General features: G+C 58.9%; 1 protein-coding gene across 1 annotated transcript in view; it reads left to right on the top strand.

Annotated features, from left to right (window-relative positions):
* Positions 1–26898, top strand: part of WDR1 (WD repeat domain 1) — a 41883-nt gene extending 14985 nt beyond the window's left edge. Inside the window, exons 4-15 of the mRNA XM_027545039.1 lie at positions 2614–2761; positions 3990–4170; positions 11550–11627; positions 12012–12092; positions 12428–12661; positions 15729–15816; positions 17290–17446; positions 18545–18632; positions 21546–21656; positions 22679–22852; positions 24539–24683; positions 25834–26898. Of these exons, the coding sequence (XP_027400840.1) occupies positions 2614–2761; positions 3990–4170; positions 11550–11627; positions 12012–12092; positions 12428–12661; positions 15729–15816; positions 17290–17446; positions 18545–18632; positions 21546–21656; positions 22679–22852; positions 24539–24683; positions 25834–25940 (1592 nt within the window). The 3' untranslated portion in view covers positions 25941–26898. The remainder of the gene's footprint in view (positions 1–2613; positions 2762–3989; positions 4171–11549; positions 11628–12011; positions 12093–12427; positions 12662–15728; positions 15817–17289; positions 17447–18544; positions 18633–21545; positions 21657–22678; positions 22853–24538; positions 24684–25833) is intronic.
* The last annotated feature ends 752 nt before the right edge of the window (positions 26899–27650 follow it).

Raw genomic sequence — 27650 nt, 5'->3', positions numbered from 1 at the left:
ATGGAGCAAAGACCAGGAAACATTTACTGCACGGAGATTAGAGCTCTGGGCTAAAGATAGTGTTGTGTGTAGAGTATGGAGCTGGAGAGGTGCCGTGCTCTCTGGCTAAAGTGGGTTACCCAGCACCTGGTATGTCCAGGGTGGGGTTGGGGGTCCCAGGACCTCGGGAATCCTGCGGTCACTCCCAGACAGGGCTCCAGCCTCAGATCTGTGAGTCTGTAGATCCCCGTAAGTTTGGCTGGTCCACATTCAGGTAAAGGATCGAACTTTCCGGAAGGCCTGGGTGAGGAGCCCAGGCCCCCAGCCCCTAAACCAGACAGCAGTGTATGCCTTTGGGGACCCTCTCTCCTGGCTGGTGGTCCTCAGGGTAGAGCCATTCCAGGGCCTGATTTACCTTTCTAGGGGATCTTCCCAGGCTGCTGGGGCTGCATAGGGGTCTCCACCCCTGACACTGCAGTGATGCTGGTGTGAGCCCCACACCAAAGTGGGGGGCACAGGCTCACCATGAACAGATCCTGTTTCTTTTTTGGAAGCAGCTTATTGTCTGGGGAGAGACCCTCTCCGGATGGTGGAAGGAGGCCTTGTGGAGGAAGGGAGCCCTTCCCCCTGGCCCTGTCTGCCCCGTGCACTGTGGCCTCTGCTCTGTGGCCCTGTGAGTGCAGCACGTGGACGAGTGTGTGTGTGTGCAAGCAGGTGCCTAGTCTGTGCTGTACCCCGTGGCCTAGTGCAGGGGCCTGGTCCCCAGGGGTACCCGGTTAGGGCTGCCCTCAGCCGATGGGGCCACGCCTGTTCTCTAACCCCTCCATCTGTTTCCAGCACAAGCGCTCCTGAAAAGAATTAAATGTACCAGCAGGGCCCATCAGAGGAGGCTGATGGTCCAGGTCGGGGTCGGGGGGCAGGTGGTGGAGAAGAATTGTGATGCCAGGCCTGTTAAGGGGAGAGTGAGCTGAGGGCAGGGCAGGCAGACCCCCTCTGAGCCTGGGGAGGGGGAGAGCGGTTCTGCTGTCTTGGGGGCCGGGGGTGGGGCTGTTTCTGCCATGTGCTGCAGACGCTGCTGTGTTCTCCATGACTCCGTGTAGCGCCCTGGGCTGGCCTGAGCGCGGGGACTACACGGCCTGGTGCGTGTGTGAATGTGAGCACACGTACACGTGAGCACGGGCGTTGGTGCATGGGTCCTTCCTGCACACGCAGTACACCTTTCCCTTCTCCGGCCTCTGCCCCTTTCTTGCCTTTCCCTGCTGGCCCGTTCGTTCAGCCAAGGGGCCTAACTCACTCGAGTCAGCTTCTGAGCTCGCCTCGGGCAGCGTGCCAGGCCGTCCGGCTGGACCAGTCCAGAGACCAGGGTCCCCTCATCCGTGCCATTCACAGGGAGGCCTGTGTCCCCTCCCAGCTGTCCCACGGCCAGACAGGAGCCCCGGGTGTGCGCCCTCAGAGGCGGGGTCCCCAGTGGCCTCTGCAGAGCCTTAGGCAATCCGCTGACCCACTAAAGACTAACTCGTCTAGACTGCAGCGGACTGGGGGCTGGTCTGAGACTTGCACGTGTCGACTCGCTTTGTTGGCACAACAGCCCTCTGGTGGCTGGTTGTCCCCCCTCGGGTGTAGTCGTAGGGGGCGTTTTAGACCCACAGAGCCACAAGGGGCAGGGCTCGCGTCTGCAGCAGACACTTAGCCTCGAGTGGACCCAAACAGGAGACAGGAGCTGTTCCCCTGGGCCTCACATTCAGTGAAGCAGCCAGGGGTCCTGGAAGCAGGGTGAACAGAGCTGCTGGGCGGAGGGGACTTCCCTTGCCACCCCACCCCCACCCCCACCCCTGACCCACGTGGGGCTGAGCTCCTAGCCTTGAGAGTTCCTGTAAAACACTCCACCTTTCCTGCTCCTTTGGGAAGGGGTGTGTCAGGGTTGGTGCTGGGAGCTGGGTGTCAGGGTGGTGACGGGCAGGGAGGGGGTGATGCTTTATCACTGATCAGCCACAAGTGCTGCCGTGAGAAACCAGCTTGGCGTCAGGTTCTGCCTGGAGTGTCATCCCTCCCAGCGCCGACCTGTGTGTCTCCCAGGAGGCTCTCAGCCACCGGTGCTGGCGGGGTGCCTGGCTCTACGAGCAGAGCCTGCAGGGCACAGGGGCACCTCTCGTTTCCACTGTTCAGTGCAGCACCCACACCCGAGAGACAGTGTCACTAGGATTTTCCTGTTTTGCAAATGAGGATCCTTAGCTCCTAAATGTTAAAGGTAGTTGCCCCAAGCCTGTGTGCCAGTTAGACCCCCTTCAAGGAAAGGAATACAGTCATAAATCAGACTGCTTCCGGGGTTCAGGGGGTGCCACCGTGCGTCCCTGGGCTTCCTGACAGCCTATGCAGGGCCCATGATCCCCGGGGAAACACGGAGATCCTGTGCTGGTCCTCACAGGCAGCGGGTTCTGAGTGATGGCGTCTGAGTGCTGCTTACCTGATGGATGCCCATGCCTCCTTCCAGCCCCGCCCGCGCCTCCTTCCAGCCCCGCCCAGGCCAGCCCACCAGCCTGGGGACGGTGGGCAGCATCACATGGCATGCCCAGAGCCCACTCGGCCCTTGGCCCCGAGGTGAGCGTGGCCCTCACCACCCTGTTGTGCCCGCAGACGTGTCTGGGAAGCTGAGGATCTGGGACACCACGCAGAAGGAGCACCTGCTGAAGTATGAGTACCAGCCCTTCGCTGGGAAGATCAAGGACATTGCTTGGACGGAAGACAGTAAGAGGATCGCCGTGGTCGGGGAAGGAAGGGAGAAGTGAGTCTGGCCTCTGCCCCGTCCCCCTCTCCCCGTCTGTGTCCCTTGCTTGGCTTTCTCTCCTGGGCACCCCGGTGGGAGGGCTGCGGTGACATCCGTACGGCTCGGACTGGGGGTGGCGGGGTGTGTGATGAGTCCTGTGGGTGCCGGGCCTTTGATGCAGGGCTGGCTTTAGCAGTGCACGTCCAAAAACCACGTGTCACCACAGGGAGCACCCCCCACCCCCACCTCTGGGTTTGTCTCTGGGCCCAGGCACCTCCTTTGACCCGGCATCCTCGGCCCTTCGCCTCCTGAAACCCGTGCTATCCTGCACACGTTCTAGATACAGGGAGACAGAGCAGGTCAAACCATGGGGCTCCTTAGAGTGTTTACTGGGGTTCCTCCCTGAAGCTTCCCCACCGCCACACCTGCCGAGGGGGGAGGCTGGATGTGATCGCCAGGTGGGCACACCCCACATGGCTTTCCTAGGGAGGAGGGACACTGGGCAGGTGGCCCTGGGCGGCTGCTTGCCCTCACAGGGCCGCTGACCAGCAGGGTCAGGACCTTGCTCTAGGTGTCTGGCTCCAGGCGCAGGCAGGGTTCTGTCCTCAGCCCCGCTGCTGCTGTCCAGCACTTTGAACTTGTCTCCATTTCCCTTACTCAGGCTTTCTTTTAACGGGTATCTTGATAGGTATTCATCCTTCCATTATCTCTTACGTCATCCCTGTTCTTAATTCCTTCTTCACTGAGTCATAGCTCGTAGTGCAAACAGCACATTTTCATAGACTGCCGACTGCCCGCTGACTGCATGGCGGCGTCTCATTTCGAGCAGGGGCCGGGGCCTGGTATGTTTCCTGGTTCCCACCACCAACCACCACCCCCCATCACTTCCCCCACCCCCTCATTAAAACGGCTGTGAGACTGGTGAACCAGGCCTGAGCCATTGGCCTGGCTGGTGCTTCTGAGGCGTCTTCACGTGGGGGGCTCCTTGAGTCTGTGCTGTAAGACACGGTCACCTGGTCCCTTCCCGAGGGCCCTCGGGGCCGCTCCCACTAGCTCTCCCGCATTTCAGATGAAGCCAGGGTGCTGGTGTGTTGGTTCTTTCGGGGAGTACGTGTGATGCGTGATCATGAGCGGGGCTGCCCCCCCGCCGGCATCCCTACCCCTGGTCGCTAGCGACACAGCTGCCCGTCCCAGTGACCTGGCAAGGCCTGACCTTTCTCTCCTGTGGCTCCTCTCGTTGGTGAAGGTTCGGAGCTGTCTTCCTGTGGGACAGCGGCTCCTCCGTGGGTGAGATCACGGGCCACAACAAAGTCATCAACAGCGTGGACATCAAGCAGAGCCGGCCGTACCGCCTGGTGACTGGCAGTGATGACAACTGTGCTGCATTCTTTGAGGGGCCACCGTTCAAGTTCAAGTTCACGATCAGCGTAAGTGAGCGTCTTTGGAGGGTAGTTTTAGGGGGAGCTTTGTGGCTTATGCGTGAAGCCAGCGGAATCTAGACCTGTTAGATGCTGGTGGCAGAAGGTCATGCGTGCACAGAGTTCATGCCAGGTTCGCTGGGTCATGGTTCCAGCACTCGGGGGTGGGCGGGGAGCAGGTGTACCCTGGGACTGTGTGTGTACTGGGCGGGGGGCACATCTCTGACCAGGCGAGTATCCTGGCCCGAAGACGCCCTGTTAGGGGAGCCCAGGCCCGAGGCAGCCTGCCCTCTGGTTGTGCCAGTGTGAGGCCCACTGAGCCACCAGTGTGGCATAGGACGTGAGCTCCAGGGATGTCTGGGTCTGTTCCCTCCGGCGCCTCCTGGGAGATGGATGAGGGCAGGGTCACACCGGTAAGGTGGCACGTGGTGAGCAGAGTTGGGTGCTCTGCCTGTAGGGCGTGCTCTAAACGCTGAGTGGAACCACACAGCCTTCTGTAGGAACGACTGCAGGGCCTCGGTCCCCGAGGCTTTGCACGTGGGCCTGACCCTCCCTCAGCCTCACTTCATCCATCTGCAAGGTGGGCGTGGGACACGGGCGTGAGAGCATTTTAGCCATGGGGTTGGGCTGCGCGCAGTGCCCTCCCCAGGCCCAGAGCGGCCCCAAGGCTCGTTTCCCACCCCAGGGGTCTGAGTATAGAAGGAAGGGCACCTGGCTGCGGACAGCCCACCGGTGAGTCTCACGGACCACCCACGGGCAGTCGTGGTTCCAGACCTGCTCTCCCAGCGACTCGTGTGAAAACACTGCAAGGCCGCCAGCCCTGGTGTAGAGGTGGACATGACCTCGCTGAGCTGCAGAGTGGAGGACACTCAGCCCTTTACTGCTGGCTGTGTTCCCTGGAGGCGGCCGAGCTGGGCTTGGCCAAGGTCCAGGGACGTGTCCAGAATGTTAGTGGCTCGCTGAGGAGTCTGTAAACTCTGATGATGACGCGGTGAGTCATGAAGAGCGGGCAGGGCGTGGCCCGACGGTGGTGAGGGTTCTTGGCGGGCCCCTGGGGCGTCCCGGGGACAGGATCCAGGCCGTGGGCAGCATTTCTGGACATGGGTCTCGGCCCGGCTACAGAGGGGCTTCTCCAGGTTCCCTGTTGGTGGTGAAGCGGGGTCAGTTTTATCCCAGGGCCCCTGAGGAGGGTCTCTGGCTGGCTGCCTGGGAGGCACAGTGGGCACGGCTCCTCTGCCCTTCGGGGTGGGCAACCTGGAGTCCCTCCCAACACCCCCAGCACCTCCCAGAGGCTGGCCCCCGGGGCTGCTGGTCGTGGTGGGGTGGTGTTCAAGGTCATGTTTCCTGAGCAGGATAAGGTGCTCTGGAGCACGGATGAGTCATGCTGAGTCAAGTAGCCGGGCTTCCTGCGCGGTGCCCAGCGGAGGAAGGAGGGGAGGTTTCCGTGGCAACCAGAGGCTTTCCCAGCTCATCCCTGTGGAGCTAGCCCGCCCAGCTCCCCACGCCCCGCACACTCGTTGTGTTTGTTTTTACTTGGCTGAGCTGTGGGTGGACAGGGCTTCTTTCCAACCACCCCCACCGCGCCCCCCGCAACCCACCCAAGGATTTAGTTGCTCTTTGCAGACGTGGGTTAGACCCAGCAGCTCAGTGGCGGCGGGGGGTAAGTGGACCCAGGATTCTTTCCAGACTTGACCCGAGCCTGTGCTCCTCACCCCTGCCAGTCTTCCTTCTGTAGTATGTATGTGTCCGTTCCACTGTACATGTGCCTGATGAAATGATCGCTCACCTGGGGACCTGGCTGAAGGTTCTTCCCCTTTCCATGCTCCTTTCTCATCTGGGAGTACCACCCTCGCCCCGTGGCCCCGGCCAACATCTGTCTCCAGGGTGGGCACACAGCTTGTCCCCAGGTCTTCTGTGTAAGGACCTAGCAGGGATCAGAAGGGGCTGCGGACCAAGGATGGGGTCCTGGGTGGCAGCCCAGCACCGCAGCTGGCCAGCTCTACAGCCGGCGGGCTGGCCCTGCCCCTGAGCACCCCCTGGTAACAGGGTGAGGAAAGCCCTCGTTCATGTTCCCCAGGGCTGGGGCGAAAGGAGAGGCGCTGGTGGACACGTGAGTGTCCATGAGCAGCTAGCTGTTGGGCTTCTGCTGGAGAAGATTCTGAGAGGCTCAGTTGGCCTTGAACAGAAAGGATAGGAGGACGCTCGGGGTCCCTCACGCCCTCCTAAAATGCCTCCTAAGGGGCTGACAGCAAGGTCAGCTTGTGACTCCTCCGTGTGTACCTGGCCTCGACCCTCATGGCCCCAGAGTAAATCTGTAACGTGAGGGCTGCCCATTGGTCCACGTTCCAGCTCCTGCCATCTTCCTCTTGGCCATGTTTAGGGCTGTGGGGTAAGGGGTGGGTGTGAGGAGCCCAGAGGGGTCAAGTTCAAGTTGCTGCCTCAAAAAGGAGTAACTGGTGTTCAGATCAACTCCCAGGAGGCTTGGACCCGGGTGGAAGGAAAGCAGCGTTACAGAACACGTTGGGTGGCCACGCGTCACCTTGCCGGCCTGAGCGCAGGGGTCCTGTTGTTTTTCCTTCTTGTTCAGAGTTTGTTTAAACCACCTCCTCCTGTTGGCAGAGCAAGAGTGGAGACAAAGCTGAGTCATGCCCAACTGTAGCCAGACGGTCCAGGTTCCCGCCCGGCCCGCCATCCTTGTTTGTCTGAACCTGAAATGGGCTGAGAGGCTGCAGGGCACCAGGTGGAGGTGCTGCAATTCCAATTCCCCCTGAAATTGACCCCAGCCCACCTGGGGAAGTGACATCAGAGTCCAGGGGACCGGCTGTGGGACAGAGGCCGTGGGCAGCAGTGTCCTGTGCCCAGGGCTTTAGATTCCCCTTTGAGGCCCTCCGGGTGGCCTGAAAAGAGGACAGGTGGCCCTTGCCCATCCCTGCCTCTCCTATGGGGTCTTCTTCCTGCTGAGGGCATCCCTGGGCTAGGTGCATCTGGATGTGGGGTCACAGGCCCACTAAGCATCTCTAGCTCACCTGTGTGTCTGCACCTGGCCACCTGTGGCCTTGGTGAGTTTCCATGCTTCTCCAGCCTCTACTTCCTCCTCCGTCGGGTGGGCAGGTGGGCACTCCTGGAGCAGACACCTCTGTGACTGTGTCCATGGTCCATTCCATAGTATGTGTGCCTGATGAAATGATGGCTCAGAGCAGGAAGCGTTGGGGGCCTTCTTTGCCCCAGGCCCGCTTGTCATCACAGAGACTGTGGCTGTGTGATCTGGGACTGGAAACTGCCCGTGTCTCCCCAGGCCTCTGAGAGCAGAGCACACCCTGGCTGAGGAGGGGATGCCTGGCTTCCCCTTCGCCCAGGTGGGCTGCATAGTCTGGCACCTGAGTGTCTCACACATCACCCCGTGGGAGGAGCTGCCCTTCCTTCTAGAGCCTCCGTCTACTGCGATGCAAGTATCACCTTCTTAGACACATAAATTTTGCGCTTGAATGTGTGAGGTTTCCGGGCTGTTGTGATGTCCTGTGTCCTTAGGACAGGGCAGGAAACAGCTTTGCATTCAAGTGTGTCTCAGGTGCCTGCTCTGCACTGGCCCTGGCCTGGGCACACAGGTGACCTGAGGTGTCCTTAACCACCACACCCTCATGCCAGCTTTTCAGAAAGCTGTGTACGTGTCCATGGGGGTCATGCCGGAAGGTCAGTGGGGCAGGGGGTGACCCAGCCAAGCTCTGCGGATGGTCAGTAGCCTAAGGAGGGTTCGAAGGAGCCTTTTGATTCTCCCATCAGGTCCAGTGGTCACTCTGGGCAGGTCTGCAGGGCGACTGGAGAGGCAGGGGAGAAACGTGGCGCTGCCCCTCCAGGCACTTGACAGAGGGTCCTGACCTTGCAGAGGAAGAGAGAGCCAGGTTTGGGAGGGGCGGTGGGCTGAAGGGGGCAAGGTAGCCTTCCAGATCAGGATGGACACCCACTCCTGGGGTGCTGACCACGGAGGCATCTGCTGCCCTCAGGGAGTGTGGGGGCACTGGGCCCAGGAATCTGAGCTGTTTGGTTCCTTTGCAAGCCTGTGACATGGGATCAGGAGCAGATGATCCAGGGTTTCAATGTGCAGGTAGGAGTCCCCCGGCAGGACCCCACCAAGGCCGGTGAAGCCAGGGCGGGCTCTGGGGACACCCGAGCTGATGGGCTGGTCAGTTCAGTGGAGCCCAGGGGCTCTGTGTCCCTGTCAGTGACTGGACTCAGTGCATTACCTAATTACTGCTGGTGGCTCCCGTCTCGGGTTTCTCAGTCGTGGCGGGGAGGGGTGATGGGGAGCAGCAGTGATGGGGGGATAACGATGGGTACGATGACAGTGGGGGAGGTGATGATGGGGCACAGGTAGTAGCAGGGTGGGCGGGGGGAATTGTGGGGAGCTTCTCGGGAGGGTCCATTGGCACTGCCCCAGTCAGAGCTCTGGCTTGGCCGCGCCTGAGGCTGGGCAGCCCGCACCCCCGGGACCTGCAGGACGTTACCGCCCCTCCAGGACCTTAGAGGGTCCGGGGCCCCCGAGCCCAGCTCCGTCTTCTGAACCCTCCATGATGTTTCCCCCAGCCCGTTGGTCCTTTGTCCTCTGGCCTCCTCTCCCCGTGAAACTGGCTATTTTTAGCCACTCCCTTTTTTTTTGGTTAATGGTCTGCTCACTGTTCCTCCCTTTAAATTGGCTATTTTCAGGAGCAGACATCAGTCTTCCACTCATCTGGGCTCTTGGCTCCAGTGGCAGGAAAAGCTGACGGGGAGACTTTCTAAAGCCACAGCGCCTGGTCCCCGGGCGGAGGGATGTCTGCCCTGTCCAGTTTGACTCCTGCCCGGCAGCCTGCCTGGTTCAGGGGTGGGATGACAGACAGATCCACGTCTGTGACGTCCCTGTAGGGCCAGGGGTGTTGAGGGTGGCAGGCAGGGGGGAGGCCTGGTGACTGTGCTGACCTCTGAGCTGGGTGTGTGAGGGGTTAGTCCTGTTGTCCCAAGGAACCACGGTACCCGGAGTTGAACGAGCTGGCATTGCAGGGTGACCCAGGGTCCCACTGGCTCATAGCGTGTTCCTCACTCCCCCCAGCATAGTCCCTACTTTGGCCCCATGATCTGCTCCACCACGGGGCACTCTTGGCATGCCGGGTCAGTCACAGGGACCCAGGGGGGCTGGCCTACCCCCGTCCCTTGACCATCTCACCACCCAGGAACCCAGAACAGCAGGGCAGGGTCAGCCAGTAGAGGTGCGGACGAGAGGACCAGACTTGTGGGCAGGCGTGCAGAGCAGCTGTTGGGTCGTTTTTCCTGACCTCGTGCAGGAGGAGCCGCTTCTGCCTGTCCATCCTCCCATCCCCATGGGGTGGTTCTGGGAGGACTGAGAGATGCCCTCCCAGCACTCGTCCTGAACTACCCCAGGAACAGAGTCCGGGAGCCCTCGCCACCCAGCAGGCTACCTCGCAGCCCTGGGGACAGCAGGCCGCTGGCCATGGGCCTGGGGAGTTAAGGATCTGAACCCCGGGCTCCCCGCTCAACCAGCCAGCCAGCCTGCCTGCCTCCTGTCCAGGGCCGAGAGCCAGAGCTCTGCACGGGAAACCGGAGACCTGGGTTCCCAGAACCTGGGCCGCTTGGAGCCTGGTTGTCCCCTGGGGAAAGAAGGGTACCCGAGGCTCCCAAGGGGGTCTCAAGGTGGTGGGGTGACAGAGCCGCGGTCGTGGGGAAGGGCAGTCAGAGGGCCCAGTTTGGAAAGTTCGTTCATTTTAATGGATCGTGAGGCCGCTGGGAGACGGCCGTTCTCCAACTAGCTCAGAACGCAAGCCTGAGAGCCGGAAAGGTTGGCCTGAGAAGCAGGATAAGTGGACGTGATAAACAAAAAAGGCAACACAGGCCATCCTGGGGAGGGGGGTGCGTAACCCTGTCTCTGCCCCCATCTTCATGTTGAGTCAGTTCCTAGGCAGGTTGATAAGTCCAGGGGTCCCCAAAGAGAAGAGGGGTCTGGAATTCTCAAGGAGGAGAAACGGACAAACTTTTTTCCCCTCTACATTCCTTAGCATTATATAACAATAATGTATCCTGCTTGAGGACAGTTTCTGGAAAAAAAACCTGGCTAATCCTGTTATCTTAAAATGTAAATTATGGGAGTGGGTCTAGTCACAACCTCCAGACATTCTTTTGATTCACTGTAATAACTGATTAAAAGTATATACCTCCATTGCTAACACTAGTGAGGGGGTACTCTTTCTGACCCCCTTCTGATGTTGATGTCAGAAGCTTTGTCTGTCTCTTTTATACTTTAATAAAACTCTATTACACAAAAGCTCTGAGCGATCAAGCCTCATCTCTGGCCCGGATTGAATTCTTCTCCGGAGGCCAAGAATCCCGGCATCTTTTGTGGTTCAGCAACAACTTTCAACGTGGTCCCCCAGTGTCTGCTCTGAGTCCAGAATTCCCTCCCCCCACGAGGACCCCCGTGGTGTTGGGTCAGGGCCTACCCACCCTCAGGGGCGTCATCTTACCTTGACTACACACATAAAGACCCTGTTTCCAGTGAGGTCACATTCACAGGTCCTGGGATTTGAAGTCATCTCTTCAGGACAAGTCAACCCATAAACTTTATACACAAACACGTGCAGCTCCTTCCAACCCAGCAGCTCAGGCTTTAAAACTGTCGGTGGTTTACCTTGGTAGGGGCTGGGATTTGCATTGAGTCAAATTGCTTTTCCTGCAGTTGGGGCGTCTGTGGCCACGGGGGCAGGTGACCCGTGCACCTTTAGGAGAACTGACGACACTTGTTGCTTCATGCGTGCTGGCACGGGGCAGGCTTCAGATTGATGGCTTGTGGGGTTTTCAGAGGATCACTTTCTGATGCAGACCCTTATTGACCCAGGAAAGAACGACTTCATTTACTCCTTTAGGTAATGGAATCACCGCTGGAAGTCACATCTCCTCAGACTCTTATTGCCAGGAAGGTCATCGCCGCTGTTTAATTTCTTTGAAACCTCAGTTCATTCAGCAAATGCCCAGATGAGCGTCTGCTGTGTGCTGGGCCCCGGGCCAGGCTCCGAGGACTCAGGAACGAGGCCTTACAGTTCCAGCCTCACTAAGCATAGGGGTTCTGAGCTTGAGCGGACTTAAGAGCCGGAGGGAGGGCGGCGTTTCTGTCTGCAGAGGTTGGGGAGTGTGTATGTCACAACAGGGAGGCCTGGCAGGCAGAGATGGGCCCTGCCGAGGCTGGGGGCTGAGCCAGACTTCTTGGCGTGTCCGCTCAGGGCTCCTGCCAAGCTCAGAGGGCTCCCGTGGACTGGCATTCGCATGCATGGTGGTCGTGGGCCTCAGAGCTCGTAGAGAGCTTTCCTGAACTGCCTGTCCCTGGTTAACCGTCCCTTTTCCTACAGGACCACGGCCGCTTCGTCAACTGCGTGCGATTCTCTCCCGACGGCAACAGATTTGCCACGGCCAGCGCCGACGGCCAGGTAAGGTCCAGGACCAGGGAGGTGGGGAGTGGGGAGCATTCGTTCATCTCTTAGGCCTCTGGTTGTTCAAAACAGACAGACTCAGTGAAGCTGGTCTCAACGGGCAGCTCCCTCCCTCCTCCTCCCAGGATGCGACTCAGTTTGAGACTGTGTCCTCAAAGCATGATAGCCCCATCTCTCTGTCAGTCTCCTTTAAAAGGCACTCCAAATTCATCCAGTTTTGATGAATTCCTTTAGAGTCACAGTTGCCAACCCTTTTGATGGTGGAGCGGGGATGAGTGGGAGGAGCTCAGTCAATGTGCTGACGGCCGGGCATACACACCTACACAGGATCCGTGTGTTCATACACACGTACGTGATTCACATGTTTGTATTTCCTGAAAGATCTTCATCTATGATGGGAAGACAGGAGAGAAAGTGTGTGCGCTGGGAGGAAGCAAGGCTCATGACGGCGGCATTTACGCTGTGAGTATAGGCCCGTGTTCATGGCTTGCTCTGTGCTTATGGTGGGGCCTGTCTGCGTTTGTCATCATCCATATGCGGGTTGAAGTTGGAAGCTTGAGATGAGGGGTCAGGAGTGGGGGCACTGGCAGAGACCTTCAAGGTCACGCGGGACAGGGTGCCGTAGCCCACAGAGGCCTGTGGCCGGGATGCTCGTCCTGTCCTTGCCCTGAGTGTTCCACCACCTCCCAGGCTGTCATCCCTGCTCAGGCACCGGGGCTGTGGACACAGCTCCGGTGTCTGAGTCTCTTCCCCCCCGGTGGAATGCTCTGACCCGTGACCACCATTTGTTGGAGTAGATCAGCTGGAGTCCTGATAGCACCCACTTGCTCTCTGCTTCCGGAGACAAAACCTCGAAAATCTGGGACGTCAACGTGAACTCTGTCGTCAACACGTTTACCATGGGCTCCAACGTCCTGGACCAGCAGCTGGGCTGCTTGTGGCAGAAGGACCACCTCCTCAGCATCTCCCTGTCTGGCTACATCAACTACCTGGACAAAAACAACCCCAGCAAACCCCTGCGGGTCATCAAGGTAAGGCCGGGCCACGGAGCAGCTTGGCCTGCAAGGGCTGGCCGGAGGGGAGGTGGGTGTCCTGCCGGAGAAGGGGCAGCTGAGGCGAGGTGGAGGTCCAGTGGAACGGCAGGACATGGGTTGCTTTGGGGATGTGAGTTTAGCAGAGATGAGAAGCCAGGCGCTGAGATCCCCTTGAGCTGTTATGAAAGCCCTGGCCCCTGCTCTCGGGGCTCCTTTGTCCCAAGGGGCTCAGCCTTCCTCGGTTAGGAGCCCACCAGCTGTGTCCCCCACATCAGGCAGGATGAGGAAGATGCTGAGCCTTGAGACAAGGCATGTGGCGGAGTGTGGCCGCAGTTGTGGGGAGCCTAGCTGGCCTTGGAGCTGGGCTGGGATGGTGTGCAGGGTGTGAATGTGAGAATCAGTGGGGAGGCACTTGTCCCGTGTGGTTAGGGCAGGGTGGGCACCAGCCAGTGGTGGGGAGTGGGCACTTGGAAGCGGACATGGACTTGGAGAAGCCTGTGGAACCCTGAGGGGCAGAGGCCCGAGGTGTGGGCAGCAGGGAGCGATACTGGAGGGCATTGGGGAAGACCCCCCTTCCCTGCCTCCCATCCTCGTCTCATCGGGACGGCTCACCCAGGCCAGCTGGCCACCAGCATCTGCCCTGAGTGTCCCGTCCAGGTGGGGCCGTGCCTTCTCCCTCCCTCAGCCCTGGAGATGGTGGCATCTCAGGAAATCGCAGCCAGACTGGGAACTCCTGTGTCTCAGGGCCCCGCTCTGACCCCCTTGCTGCCCACGGGCTTGCTTCTGCTGCGGGGTCGGGTGCTCAGGGTTGCCCTCACCTGCCCTGGCAGCCCTGGGTGAGCCATGCTTTCAAGGGAGGGGCCTCCACAGCAAGGCTTCAAGCGGCTCCCTGTCCTGCGGCTGAGCCCTGGGGCCACACGTCAGCACCTCCTCACGCCCTGCTCGCTCAGCTGCTTTCGGGCCACGCAGACAGGCTCTGGGACACGCCTGGGCCCCGCGGCCTGGGTGTAGACCAGGCTGGGATTATTCCCCGGGGGCCCAATCCCTCCCTCAGGCTGTGGGTTGCCAGCTGCCTGACCCTGCAGTGTGTGTGCACCCCACAGTCTGTGAGCTGGTGGCTTTCATGGGCTCATGGCTTTCCTGATGACCGTGCCCGTGAGGCAGGGGCCAGGCCAGGCCATCTGCCTCCTTAGGCCTTGTGTAGCTAGCTTGTGAATCCCGAGGGGTGTTTGGTGCCAACATCAGGCTGCGGGTGAGCCCAGGAACTGGGCTGGAGTTAAATCAGCTCTTCTCAACCCTAGTGCACGTTCAGGTCATCTGGACATTTCCATAAAGGGCTTGATGCCTGGCCAGCCCCGTCGGGGTGCCGTCAGAGACCGTAGGAAGCTCTGAGGGCTCGGTACTTTTAAGGCGCACCCAGGTGATCCTGTGGCTCGAGCTGGAGCTGCATCAGAATCGAATCACCTGAGCAGGCCCGCTTGTCACAGCGTTCGTCTGTGGGGCGCGGGAGAGCCCCAGTGCTCACAGGCTCCTGGCAAGGCTGCTTGCTGCCCCAGATGGGGCGGGCCAAGTCCCAATGCATCCCGTTGCTCACAGGTTCTGTCTGGGTTCCCAGGCTGCGTGGGGCAAGACTCCCGGTAAGGCCTGGTGGGTCGCTGCCCTGTGGAAAGGACTCAGGGGTCCTGAGAACTGTGTGTTCCTTTCTCTGATGAAACATGTCTTGTGGTGGCAGCAGTCAGTGATGCTCAGAGGGCTCTGGCTGCATCTGAGGAGGGGAAAGAGCTGTGATTAAACCCCATCTCTTAGATTTCCATCCCAGGAGCAGTTAGTTCAGTTCAGTTCAATCGCTCGGTCATGACCAACTCTGCGACCCCGTGGACCATAGCACGTCAGGCTTCCCTGTCCATCACCACCAACTCCTGGAGTTTACTTAAACTCGAGTCCATCGAGTCAGTGATGCCATCCAACCATCTCATCCTCTGTCATCCCCTTCTCCTCCCACCTTTAATCTTTCCCAGCATCAGGGTCTTTTCCAATGAGTCAGTTCTTTGCATCAGGTTGCCAAATATTGGAGTTTCAGTTTCAGCATCAGTTCTTCCAATGAATATTCAGGACTTATTTCCTTTAAGATTGACTGGTTGGATCTCCTTGCAGTCCATGGGACTCTCAGGAGTCTTCTCCAACATTACTGTTCAAAAGCATCAATTCTTCGGTGCTCAGCTTTCTTTATAGTCCAAGTCTCACATCCATACATGACTACTGGAAAAACCAAAGCTTTGACTAGACAGACCTTTGTTGGCAAAGTAATGTCTCTGCTTTATAGTACACACATCATATCATGGCAACAGTCAGCGATGCTCAGAGGGCCCCGGCTACATCTGAGGAGGGGAAAGAGCTGTGATTAAACCCCATCTCTTAGGGTTTTTCCATCTCAGAAGCAGTTAGAAAGGGAGGTAAAATGCCCTCCTTCAAAGCAGTCATCTGGTTGTACACGAGTGTTCTGGGCCCCTTTGTTGCTGATCAAGGAGGGATCACAGCCCTGGGACCGCCCTGGCTGTGGGATCACAGCCCTGGTGAGAGTAGGGAACTCAGGAGAGAAGAATCCTCACGAGCCAGGGACAGAGCTAGAGCTGTGAGCTGGGTCTCTGGGTGGAGACTCTCTGGGCCGTCCAGTGGCTTTGGGGTTCTGCTTCTGCGAGAGTTAGGCCTTTAGTACTGCTCCTTCACCTTCGTGGAGACCCAGTGCTGGGTCGGGGCTTGTCCTCCATGGCTGGGGACGGGGGACGGCTGCCTGGGTCAGTCTGCACAGACCCAGGCGCTCTGCTGGGGCTCCCGCTAGACCCCCGTCCTCCACGCAGGTCGGGGTTAAGTGCCTGGGTGGAGAGGGACCCAGGTATCAAGGGGTGGTCAGCAGGAGGCAGCTGACCCAGGCCGGCGGGCGGTGTTTCAGGCCCACGAGGGCCGTGGCCTCTCCCTGGGGCTTAGCCGGCGGTGAGCGTTTGACAGTCACTGGCTGGACACAGGCATGTCCTCAGCTCACCCCACCCATCTGTCTCCTCTGCAGGGTCACAGCAAATCCATCCAGTGCCTGACGGTGCATAAAAACGGCGGCAAGTCTTACATCTACTCCGGGAGCCACGACGGACACATTAATATCCTTTGACTCACAGTGCTGGCTCCGCAGGCCCTGGCAGGAGAGGCGGGAGTTTCCTGTTCCCACAGAGCCAGAGGCCAGGCTGGACAGGTGGTGGCCACAGGGCTCCTCTGCCTCGTCCTGGCCACCGAGAGGTGGCCCGGTCCACACTCGGGCCCTCCAGCTCCGGGTCACAGCCTTGACCTGATGGGTCACTCGCTGTGTGCGGCCATGAGGGCCTGTTTGCTGAACTTCCCTGTTTGTGACCTGGTCCTGGCCTCACCCCTCACGAGCAGCAGAATCCATGTGCATTAGGATCCAGAAGGACTTAGAGCCTGTTGGGGGGAGTCCCCTTGTCTTAAAAATGGGAAAAGCGAAGCTCAGACACCTTGAGTGGCTTCTGCTCGGCGACAGCAGAGCTGGGCAGAGCCCATGCCCTGTCCCCCGGTGCGGGGCTTTGGGGTCCCCCCGAGACGTTCTTGGCAGCCCTTCCAACCCTCCCGCTCCAGGATGGCCAGTGATGTCCGCAGGGCCTGGCTCGGCGAGGCATCGTGGCTGCGTGCGAGGCCTGCCCTTGTGCAGCCCAGCCCCTGCCCCTGGAGGGGCTTCCCAGGCCCCGCGCTTCCCCCACCTCCGTGGTGCTCCTTGTCTACAGGGTTCCCTCCTGGGAACAGTTCCCCGTAGCCCCAAGGGAGGAGGGCAGAGGTCCCCCTCTGCCCCCTCAAAACAGAAGGAAAAGAGGGTACAACCAGGGTCCTGCCCCATGTCCCCCAACTCCGGGCACCACCCCATCCTCCCTGCTCGTCCCCGGCCAGCCCTGGTGTCCACTCACCATGATGTTGACCTCTTGGGGGATCCACAGCAGAGGCGGGGTGGGGGGCTCCCATCCTGAGACCTGTGAGCTGCAGAAATTGCCCTCAGCTTCCTGGGGAACTGTCCTCAGTGCAAACAAAAATGCTTCTTTGTTGATGTAAAAGGAGAGTCTCATAACTTAAAAACAGCTCACACTCGGGCACCCCGAGCGGACGGTCAGCCTGGGACCGGTTGCCAAATGGCACCTGGGCAGCCATCAGCCAGTCCTCGGGGCATAGGCTGCCTCCCACTGAAGGTGCTGGGCTGGACAGCAGGCAAAAGGGAGCGAGGGGGTCAGGGGGTATCGGCCCGGGTACGTGGGGTCCCCACAGGGCTTCCTTCTGAGCTCCCTCGGACAGAGGCGCCACTCCATTGTGGCAGGACAGTGCCGCCCTGCGACCTGCCTAGTTCTCATTCTAGAGATGGGTGGACTCTCCCACTGCGTGCTCTCTTGCTGGTTGATCACAACGTCCGCTTCCTGAAATTTGGAGCTGAATGTGCACGAAGAAGTTCACTCGGCCCGGTGCCCACTGTCCCTTCCCTAATGTGCTGCCCGGGAGAGGGGACGGGCCATGGCCTCCCCAGGGTAGGGCATGCACCGCATCCTAAGCCAGGCTCTTCCTTAACCCCCCCGCCCCACATTACTGGGATTCTGAGACGGGGGAGAACGACTCCTTTGCTGGGAAGGGCCACACGAACCAGGTTTCCAGGATGACCGTGGACGAGCACGGGCAGCTGGTGAGCTGCAGCATGGACGACACGGTGCGGTACACCAACCTCACGCTGCGGGACTACAGGTGAGAGCTGCCCGGGGCTGGACGCGCCCCCCTGCCCCTCAGCCCATCGGTGGTGGAGTCGCCCTCGGGAGGCCCATGCTGCTGCTACCAAGCCTGGGCTGACCAGCGCACCCAGGGCAGAGCCACGGGCTGGTCACCCTGCCGCAGGGGCCCTTTCACCCAGCCGGGGAGGCACCACGTTTGGCTCAGTTCCTGTGGCGTTTTCCTCAGTTTACCGTTTGTTAAGAAGTGGTTTGTGTGTGCAGATTTTTCTGGGATGTGTCTTTGTAGTTTGAACCAAAAGTGCTAAGCCCCTCGGTCGTGTCCGACTCTGCAACCCCGTGGACTGGAGCCCGCCAGGCTCCTGTGTCCATGGATTCTCCAGGCGAGAATACTGGGTTGCCATGTCTTTCTCCATTAACCAAAAGTAAAGGTGACAGTTTTCACCCATCCCGTTAAAAGTGCCAGTTACATATATATATATATTTGTTTGTTTGTTTAATTACATTGAGGAGGAGACTGGTCATGGCCGTGGAAGGCTGGGAAAGTGAAAGTGCTAGTCACTCAGTCGTGTCCGACTCTGTGCGACCCTATAGACTGTAGCCCACCAGGCTCCTCCGTCCATGGGAATTCTGCAGGCAAGAATACTGGAGTGGGTTGCCATGCCCTCCTCCAGGGGAATCTTCCCGACCCAGGGGTTGAACCTGGGTCTCCCACATTGCAGGCAGATTCTTCATCATCCAAGCCAGATTCTTCGGGAGGTCAGGACCAGAACTAAATTCTGTCTGAACCCAGGGAGTGCCAGCCAGGGTCTCTGGCCGGCGCACATGGGGCCCGACCCAGGACAGGGCAGCAGGGGGGCGGCCCTCGGCGCAGATGCGGGACGTGCCGCCTTCACCTCCTCTCACTGCCCCCACCCCTCGTCCCAGCCCCCCATCTCGACTCTCTCCTAGAGTCGGGGAGTCTTTCCTTCCTCCCTCCCATGTCTGTTTAGCAGAGGCTCCTTCGGCCACGATCGGGCGGAATTCCCACCTGTCCCCAAGCAGCTGTGGTCCTCACTGAGTGAGTGTCTATGCCTGCCCTGCACCCCTGGAGACTAACACATCCTTCTCTCCACAGCGGACAGGGAGTCGTGAAACTGGACGTCCAGCCGAAGTGCTTGGCCGTCGGCCCCGGGGGCTACACCGTGGTCGTGTGCATTGGCCAGGTACGGCTCCCACCCGGGTCTGACCAGAAGGTCCAGACACACTGCGCAGTGTCTGGTCCCCACGTCCCTCCACAGCCGTTCTCCCCTTCTTTACTGAGAGCTCTGCTGCGTGTGCTGAGGGCCTCCCACGTGTTCACTGAATCCTCAGCAGCCCCATCAGTTAGGCCGGCATCATCCCCACCTCACGGGTGGGGACACTGAGGCACAGAGGCTAAGCTGCCCCAGGGCTGCGTCCGGCAAAGGGCAAAGCTGGGATTTGAACCCGGGCAGCCTGGTCAGAGCCCACACTGGAGGGCCAGATGCCCTGCACAGGGTGGTCCCTCGCCCCTGCCGCCCACAAGAGGCACAGCCAGTGTGGCTCAGTCCACTCATTGCAGATCCCAGCCCTGCAGCACTTGGCTGTGTGGCTTTGGGCGTTTTCCTCACCCTCTCTGAGCTTTAGTTTTCTCGTCCCTTGCAGCTCACAGGGCGGGTTACAAGGAAGTACACAGCAGGCTGTTGGTACTGCCTCCGCGAGCGAGGAGGCTGAGAGTGGCCGTGCCTCCCTCCCCGAGGCCCTGTGATGGTGGAGGGTGGCACCCGGGCCTCCGCGGGGTCTGCTCTTCCAGCCCCGGCAGCCTGGGTTCTCATTCAGGGCGGTGAAGGTCTGTCTACATGCCATTTCTTAAAATTTCCGGAACACACCGCCCTTGACTGAGACCCAGGCCTGACCCACTTTATCCAGGACACTGCTCTGCAGCAGACGCCGTCTGTCGCCAGGGCTGGGCGTCCCAGCGTGCAAGGTGGAGGAGGCAGGTGCAACAGAGCCCCTGTTGGCACGAGCAACAGACCCGCTCCGGAGAGTCTTTCGGATCCGCTGCCCCTCCTCCGTCCTGGGAGCTTAATTGCTTTGGGGAGTGTGGAATCCTATGTGTCCTAGATAACACAGCCCTCCCGCCAAGCAATTACAGCAGACAGCGGGGTGGCCAGTGAGGGTGCACGAGGAATTGAGGACTGGGAGCGCCGTAGCGAGTGTGGGAAAGACTGGACGTGGCCTTTCTAGAAGGTCACACCGGGAGAGCTCACAGGTTCTGGGAAGAGCCGCCCGAGGCTCTGCTTAGAAGGGGCTGGTGGGTACAGGGTCTAGTCCTGGGTTCCCAGGAGTCCATGGCCCATGCGATCAGGTGTGATGACTGCCCTGTTGTATTCTGCTGTTCCCCTGCTTCTCTCGGGCATCCTGACCAGAACTCCCCACAGCCAGTCGTAGGGTCCACAGACCATGCTGGAGGGGCCCACGATTCTCGGTCAGGGAGCAGCCACATTCAGGTCTCACCTCGGAGACTTGAACCGGAGTCTGGACAAAGGCTCTCCGTCTCTCTGTCGGGGGTGCCGGGCAGTAGGGGTGCTTCCTGAGTCAGGCTGACGACTCGGGTGAATGTTTGTCCAGGTGAGTTTTCCGTAGCAGATTTTAAGGTGGGTGCTGCCGCCCATCGCCTGGGCTTCTTCACCTCCCCCACCCCACAGCAGAGCCCACAACAAACCCCAAGGATGGCGGAGGGGGGCTACCTGCCCCTGGGACCGCTGGTGGCTTGAGCCGGGATCAGATGGGGTCAAGCCAGAGCTATCACAGGTGGAGGCCACGCTGTTGGGACAGTCCAGTGAATTAGAACCAGGAGGGGTAGCAAGAGGTGGGTGGGGATGGGGACAAAGGAGGGTCACCATATCGGGGGGCCCTGGGCCGTGTGCAGAGGGTGGAAGATGCAGCATGGTGGCCAGGGCAAGGCTTTGAAGTCGTGCAGCCCATATGTGAGTCCCTACTTGGCTCTGAGAGCTGCAGGGCTTGCACCTCGTTTGCTCCTATATTGACAGGAGGTGACCCTGCCACCCCAGGGACCTGCAGGGTGCGTGGCTCAGGTAGGCTCCAGCGGCTGGTTTTGTTTGCTTTTTATGAGGCACTTCGTTTACTCTGAGCCGTGAATTCCATCCTCAGGCTGTCTAGGCACCGCTGGGTTTTTAACCCTGGGAGCCCAAGGCTCAGGACAGTTCATGAGCCGCATGTGTCCATCCCCTGCCCCTCCACCCCTGCCAACCCCCATCCCGGGCAGCAGGTGGCTGAGCCAGGATCAAGTCCTGTCTGTGTCGGCAGAGCCCTTCTGTAGGGCCTGCACCCCTGGGTGCTGAGCCCCGCCCGCCAACTCTGTCCTGCCCTGGCAAACACGGGGGAACTGAGGCAGGAGCTGGCCAGGGTGGGACGAGGGGGCGGGGTGTGCCGTGGGTGCCTCCAGGCCGCTTAGCCATGAGCCATCTGTGTCCTGTCCTCCCCTCCCTGCCAGGGCTGGGGACAGATAGATGGCCTCCACAGACCCGCACTCCCAGCACTGCTGTCTGCCCGCTGGAGTCAGCCCCCAGGGGCCCGGTTTCCCCTCTGTTAGTTGGGGGTTGGGGGGGGGGCCACCAGCACTGTCCCCAAGCTCTGGGGACTCACCAGTGACGTTGCTAGCAGTTTCATACACCACGGGTGGAGGTTGCAAAGGATGTTTCTTTGGACAGACCTGAAAGGCCAGGACTTAGAAGTCCAGCCGGTCCCGTTCATTTCTGGTGTCAGATTAGAGGCTCGTCGCTTCCACGTGCTGTGTCTTCTTGAACCCAGGACAGTCTGCTTAGCAGAGCTCTGTCATTACGCCCGCTGGTGTGTAGTTGGAGGAATTCAAGTTCAAAAGCAGCAGATGGCTTACCCAGACGTCCGGGTGGGGGGTAGGGACAGCACCATTGCTGCTGATGAGGGAGTAACACTGCGGGGCCCTCGGGTGGTCCCACTTAGTGCGGCTGAAGCCCTGTCCTGGCGCCCCGCGCTGTCCTGCCCCCGACCCCCGGACGGCCTGGGCCATCTGTCCCGGGCCTCTGCTCTAACCGCACTGTCTGTGTGTTTCCCAGATCGTTCTGCTGAAGGACCAGAGGAAGTGCTTCAGCATCGACAACCCCGGCTATGAGCCCGAAGTAGTGGCCGTGCACCCGGGTGGTGAGACAGTGGCCGTCGGGGGCGCGGTAAGGCCCTGTCCCCACACCCTCTGCCCTAGGGTCTTTGAGTGATTTGGGGGAGGGTGGTCAGGGCTGTGTGGGTGCCAGGCTACCTCCTGCCACCCAAGTGAGAATCTCCCTGGGCTGCCCCCTTCCCCCCCAGGAGACCAGGGTCCCAGCAGTGAGCAGGCTGTGCTAGGGGCACAGGGCAAGGAAGGCCTCAGCCTGGGTGTCGGTCCTGGGGGCAGGTGGGAGAGCCTTGTGGGCACAGGGAGGGGACAGGGGAGCCTTCACACCCGTGCAGTGCAGCGCCCGCCAGAGGGCTTCAGTTTCCCCGAGTCTGACTTCCCGTCGTCCACTCTTTCCCCTCACCTCCTGGCCCCTGCAGAGAAGTGCTGGGACCGCACAAGGATGGGGCATTTGCTAGGACAGAGGCTGGACAGAACAGGGAGAGAAGCCTGGTGCCCGAGGGGATCTGCCGGGCCGGGGAGGGGCATGGGGTACAGGGCACGGGACAGATGGTGAGGCTCAGTGCACAGTCAGGTTGGACAAGGGGCCCTCGCTGGAGACTTAACGCCTGTACAGGTGCTTCTCAGAGCTCGGCCTGTGGACAGTTGATTGGAACATACTGGAAATTTTATAAAAGGGGCAGTCTCGTGAGCACCCAAACACCCAGATCACAGTTAGGGTTGGGGAGGCTGGGATCCGCAGTTTGATGTGATTTTAAGATAATTAAACCTCTTTTCATGTAATTCTGCCCACTATGCTAAGCCAGACACCAGAGCTGCTGCTGGGTTGTAGGACATGTCCTCTGGCACCTGGGGACGAAGGGGTAGTTATTCTGGCACCTGAGCTGGCATGTGGCCAAGCCGGGCATGAGTCGGTGGGGAGGAAAAGCACTACTTCTTACGGATACTCGGGCCCCTCCCTCTAGGAGGATGGGCTTCAGGAGAGTCAGGGGTGGGGTGGGGGCAGGGAGGGCACAAGTGTTTGTGGGCACAGGCGCCCATGTCAGGGGAGTGACCCGCTGCCCCTCTGTCCTCCTGCAGGATGGGAACGTCCGCCTCTACTCCATCCTGGGCACCACGCTGAAGGACGAGGGCAAGCTCCTGGAGGCCAAGGGCCCCGTGACCGACCTGGCGTTTTCCCACGACGGCGCCTTCCTCGCTGTGTGTGACGCCAGCAAAGTGGTCACGGTCTTCAGCATTGCTGACGGCTACTCGGTGAGTGGGCGGGCCGCCTGCCCTGGCCCCACACCAGGCAGCACAGATGGCAGGAGGGGTTCACAGCCTCTCTCCCTGGTCATCACTGATGGGGCGGGTGCACAGGACACGCAGTTTTGCTGCTCCCGGAGCGTGAATGACGTGGGCCAAGGAGACTTCCCCTGCCGTCCAGCAGTTTGTGGGCTCGTAGCAAAGTTGCCAGAAAGCTAGGGGCCTGAGTAGGGGCCAGGCTGCTGTGAAATCGGGCTGGTAGGTTCACCTCGGCAGTATTGCCCAGTGACTTCTGGGACCTTCTCTGTCAAAGGGCTTAGGCTAGGTTTTTTTTTTTTTTCTTGGATATCATTGCCACTTAAAGTCCTGTCAAGTGTGAGTGCTGGTCGTCCAGATGTGGCCTTGCACTCGGGGTGGGGGGGGGGTCCCTGGGCAGTGGATGGGTGAAAGAGGACCCCATTGCCAGGACCCCGGAAGCTCATCCGGCCCTGGCTTGGGAGGCGTGAGAAAGCCTTAGACCCGTTTCACAAGAGACTGCACTCCAGAGGGCTCTGGTCAGCCTCTGGGTATGAGGGAGCTGGTGTGATTGGACCACAGGGCAGATGGGAGGAGGGGTCCCTCCAGTCCCCCCCACCAAGCCAACCTCCCCCCCACCCCCAACTTCCAACCCTTAGGACAGCTTTGAAATTTATAGCAGAGTCCAAAGAATTTGCCCCCTAGATTCTACCATTAACCATTTTACTGTGTCACATTACCCATCTAGTAATCTAATTTTTTAGTGCATTTAAGTGTATATTTTGCCATTAAGTATATCAGCCCACATATTGACTAGAGTTTACTGGTTTCTTAGTTTTGGCTGTAAAATTTACATATAATGAAGAATGAATGAGAACCTAAGTATATACTCATGCTTTGCTTCTGACTGCGACCCACACCTCCGTCAACATGAAGAACATTCCACCTCCTAGGAGGTTCCTTCCACCTGAGTAGCACATTTATCAAATCCTGCATTTATCACATCTTAAGTGATTTCATTTGCATATAACAAGTTTACAGCATGCTGAGTAACCTGCAGCGTAGACTCAACAAAAAATGAAAGAGGCAAACTTGAAAATCATGGTTAATCTAGGAATTAAGAACAAGGTGGAATACTCGAAGTAAAAGCATTAGTTTAGTTAGAGAGCATTAACACTCTGTTCACATTGACCCGTTTGGTAAGACAGCGGCTCGAGGCTGGCACATGCTGTAGACACGTGCTCCTGTGGACAGATGTCTGCCTGCAGAGCACACCACCCAACTCGGTCTCCAGGGCAGTGGCACATGTCTGGGGGGCAGCCACTTCCTCCGTCCATACACGCATAGGGCCTGGTCCATGCCAATAGGACGTTCTCGTGCTTTCTATTCCTACTTTTCTGACTGTCCCCTCCCTAGGGCAGAGAGCTCTGCAGGCAGGTGGGCACATGTGGCCCATTGACACATGCTAGGAGGACAGCCCCAGAGTCCCAGGATCCTGGGAGGGGTGCAGCAGCCGCTGCTTGATCTTGGGCTGCTCCTGTCTGTGCCTTTGAGCAGTGGGCACCCTGGGCATGTTATGAGGGGTCGGTGAGTTGGTGAGAAGCCTGACCTTAGGTGAGATGATGCCCACTCACTCTGGCCTGGACCCTGACCTGCCACCTATTTTCAATTCACATCCAGGAGAACAACGTTTTCTATGGACACCACGCAAAGATCGTCTGCCTGGCCTGGTCTCCGGACAACGAGCATTTTGCCTCGGGTGGCATGGACATGATGGTGTATGTGTGGACCCTGAGTGACCCTGAGACCAGGGTCAAGATCCAAGGTGATGCTCCCACCCACCTCGGCTCCCTGAGCAGCTCCGGAGAGGCGTCCCCAGGGCCCGAGGGTCCCTTCTGTGCTTTTAGGGAGGTGGCCCCCTCGGGAGGCCTGGCCATCCAGCAAACATCTCTGTTGGTCCAGGCAGACATGCAGAGGACACCGTGTGCCCAGCATCCATCCAGCAACCATGTCCATCCAGGGTGGATCTCAGTTCTCCTGTCCCCATGTCCCCACCTTCCACCACCTCATGTGGGCTCTGGTCCCTTTCCATTCAGTCCCTACCCCACAGGGAGCCTTTTATGTTGAATATAAATGGGATCCTCTACTATTCAAAAAAGTTGTGTCGGGTGGGGGAGGGGTCCCCACCTGTGTCAGGCCCCACCCTCACCCCCCATCAAGAGCTCTTTCTCAGGTGGTGGGGGAAGGGCACCAGTGGGCTGTCCTCAGGTGTGCAGGCAGGTGCACTCCTTGGTTCAGAATGGGGGTGGGGAGCAGAGCAGACTTAGATGGGCCATCCTGGTCTCCACGGGAAGCAGTGCTGGTTTTGTAGGAAGACTCAAGTTCAAGATGCAGCAAGGAGCTCTCAGAGTAGAGGGTGGGAAGTCCAGTCCTTGGACTGGACTTGGGGGGCGGGGGGGGGGGGGGGGGGGGGCGGGTCGCAGGTCACTGAATGTGCACTGGCCTGAGGTCAGGCTGTTGTGTGCAGGGTTCCCCAGCTTGTGTTACCAACCTTTTTTATTCACTGTGGTCTTGGTCCTACCAGAATTAACACTGTGTCCTGTCTGTGTGTTGTCTGTATATTGTTGCCTTAGGCACAGAAAGACAGACTTGTACCCCTGTGGGGAGGGGCAATTCTGCCCCCCCCCCACCCCCCCCCCGGTTGTCAGGACTCTGCTGGTACCAGGAAGCTGCAGCCAGGGGTGGCTGGCTGCTAATCCCCGAGTGTCAGGGGTCCCAGCGCGGGTAGGGGTGCTGAGGAGCCCGGCCACTGCCCCTCCCATCACCCAGACTCTCCCCCGCTGAGAAGAGGGCAAGGGGGTCTGGTTGAGCAGGAGGATCGTGTTGGGTTTCTGCCGTGACCCCTGCAGGTAATCTCAGCCCAGGGTGTCCCCGTGGCCGCGGAGTTCAAAAGCCGCCGCCTCTTTTCTCCCCAGATGCGCACCGGCTCCACCATGTGAGCAGCTTGGCCTGGCTGGATGAGCACACGCTGGTCACGACCTCGCACGACGCCTCTGTCAAAGAGTGGACAATCGCCTACTGAGGAGCCCCCCTCACACCAACTCGAGACCGAATCAGGGACGTGGGGTGAACGCAGCTCCGCCTCTGTCACTCCTCTCTGCCCCGCCCCTGCCCCGCCTCCCAAGGGAGGGGCCTCACCTCGTGCCCACCCTCGGCCCCGCCCCCTGGAGGGAGGGGGCCCACCGCCCACCTGCCAGCTCGCTGGGCCATCCTGTCTGTCCCAAGTTCTGAAAGCTTTAGACCCTGACCGTTTGCACATGGGAAATTAAGCGGGCACCTTCAACCACGTGTGGCGCCTGACTCAGACCCACCGCTTGCTGCGCAGAACATTCCAGAGGCAGAGCCTCCAAAGCACACAGACCCTCCCGTGGCTCCCGGGGGGCTTGCAGCCCCTCGCGCTCCCCACCTGCGGGTCCTTCTGGTTTCTGTACCTTCGAGAAGAGGGGCCGGCAGGGCCGATGCTGTGGAGCAGGTGGCGCTGGTTTCAGGCTGACGGGCGCACACGGAACTCCACGTTTCACTGTCAGTTTCTGTGCTTGGTTTTGAGAATGGAATTGTGGGGGTTGGTTTTTGTTTTTCTTCCAGTGTATCTTAATCCATGCCTGTCCGTGTTTACTGCGCTGCCTCCAGGCCTTCAGATCCTCTGCTAGCGGGACGGGAGGCATCCTGCTCACCAGTTCACTCTTGTGCTTTGATGTTTTTTCCTGTCTTTCTATCCTCTGCCCTCGAGAGAACAGATTAATTTAAAAGGCAAATATGGAGTCACTGTAAACTAACTTGTCCTCATTTACACCTTCCTTTTCTTTACCAGTGCGGAAATTAAAATAAGTATATAAAGCACGGTGATTTGGAGTCTCTGCGTTTGTCGGAATCACTGGTAAAATGCTGGCTGAGAGCGGGCCCTCCCCTTGCACTTGTGAAAATACTTTGAGCGCTTTAAGAGATTAGACAGAGAAATAATTAAATATCTTTTCTCTTCACTGTGGGATGCTGACTTTGTGTAATGGGGACACGTGGAGCGGGGGCTGGAAAGCTACATGGGACCCCATGACCTGGGTATCTCACTGGCATGCAGCCTCAGGGGATGGTTCGGGAAGGCATGGAACCTCAGGATCCCCTCCTGCCCCAACTGCCCAATACTGTGTGTCTTGGACCACCTCGCTTTTCTGCACCTGAATTTGTCTGTATACTGAAAGCGTCGGACAGGTTGAGCTCAGTCCTGCCTGACGCTCAAGTTCTGTGGCAGTTCATGACCTTTCTGGTACTGCCTTGAGAAGTAAAAAATAGTATGCATTCCGATGTTGAAAAAAACTAAATTCCCAAGCATTTAAATTAGTAATGGAAAGACTATCTTACTCTTGGCTAGAAGACAGCATCATAAAGACGTCTATAAATTTACAGGCCCAGTAAAAAATTTCCCCTTCTGTTCTCATTGCTTCTACAGTTCATGTATAAAAAGGAGCTAAAAGTGGAAGAGAAATGTTAGTCTATAATAACTGAAGTGAGGGTCACCAGAGGACACAAGTACAGGACTGCTTTGTTCCGGTGTGAGTTTGGACTGGGGCCTTCACATCAGTGGGGAAGTGACTATTAAGTAAGCTGGGTAAAACTGGCTAACAGTCTGAAAAAAGGACTTCTTGCCATGTCACCAGATCCAGACCTAAGGTCTAAAAGTAGATCCAAGTTTTGGATTTTAAACAGCAGTTTTAAGAGTGCTGGAAGAAAACATGCA

Source organism: Bos indicus x Bos taurus, chromosome 6, assembly GCF_003369695.1.
Source record: "Bos indicus x Bos taurus breed Angus x Brahman F1 hybrid chromosome 6, Bos_hybrid_MaternalHap_v2.0, whole genome shotgun sequence".
Taxonomy (NCBI): domain Eukaryota; kingdom Metazoa; phylum Chordata; class Mammalia; order Artiodactyla; family Bovidae; genus Bos; species Bos indicus x Bos taurus.
The sequence above is the reverse complement of the archived record's forward strand: the minus strand, read 5'-3'. Positions and strand labels throughout refer to the sequence as shown.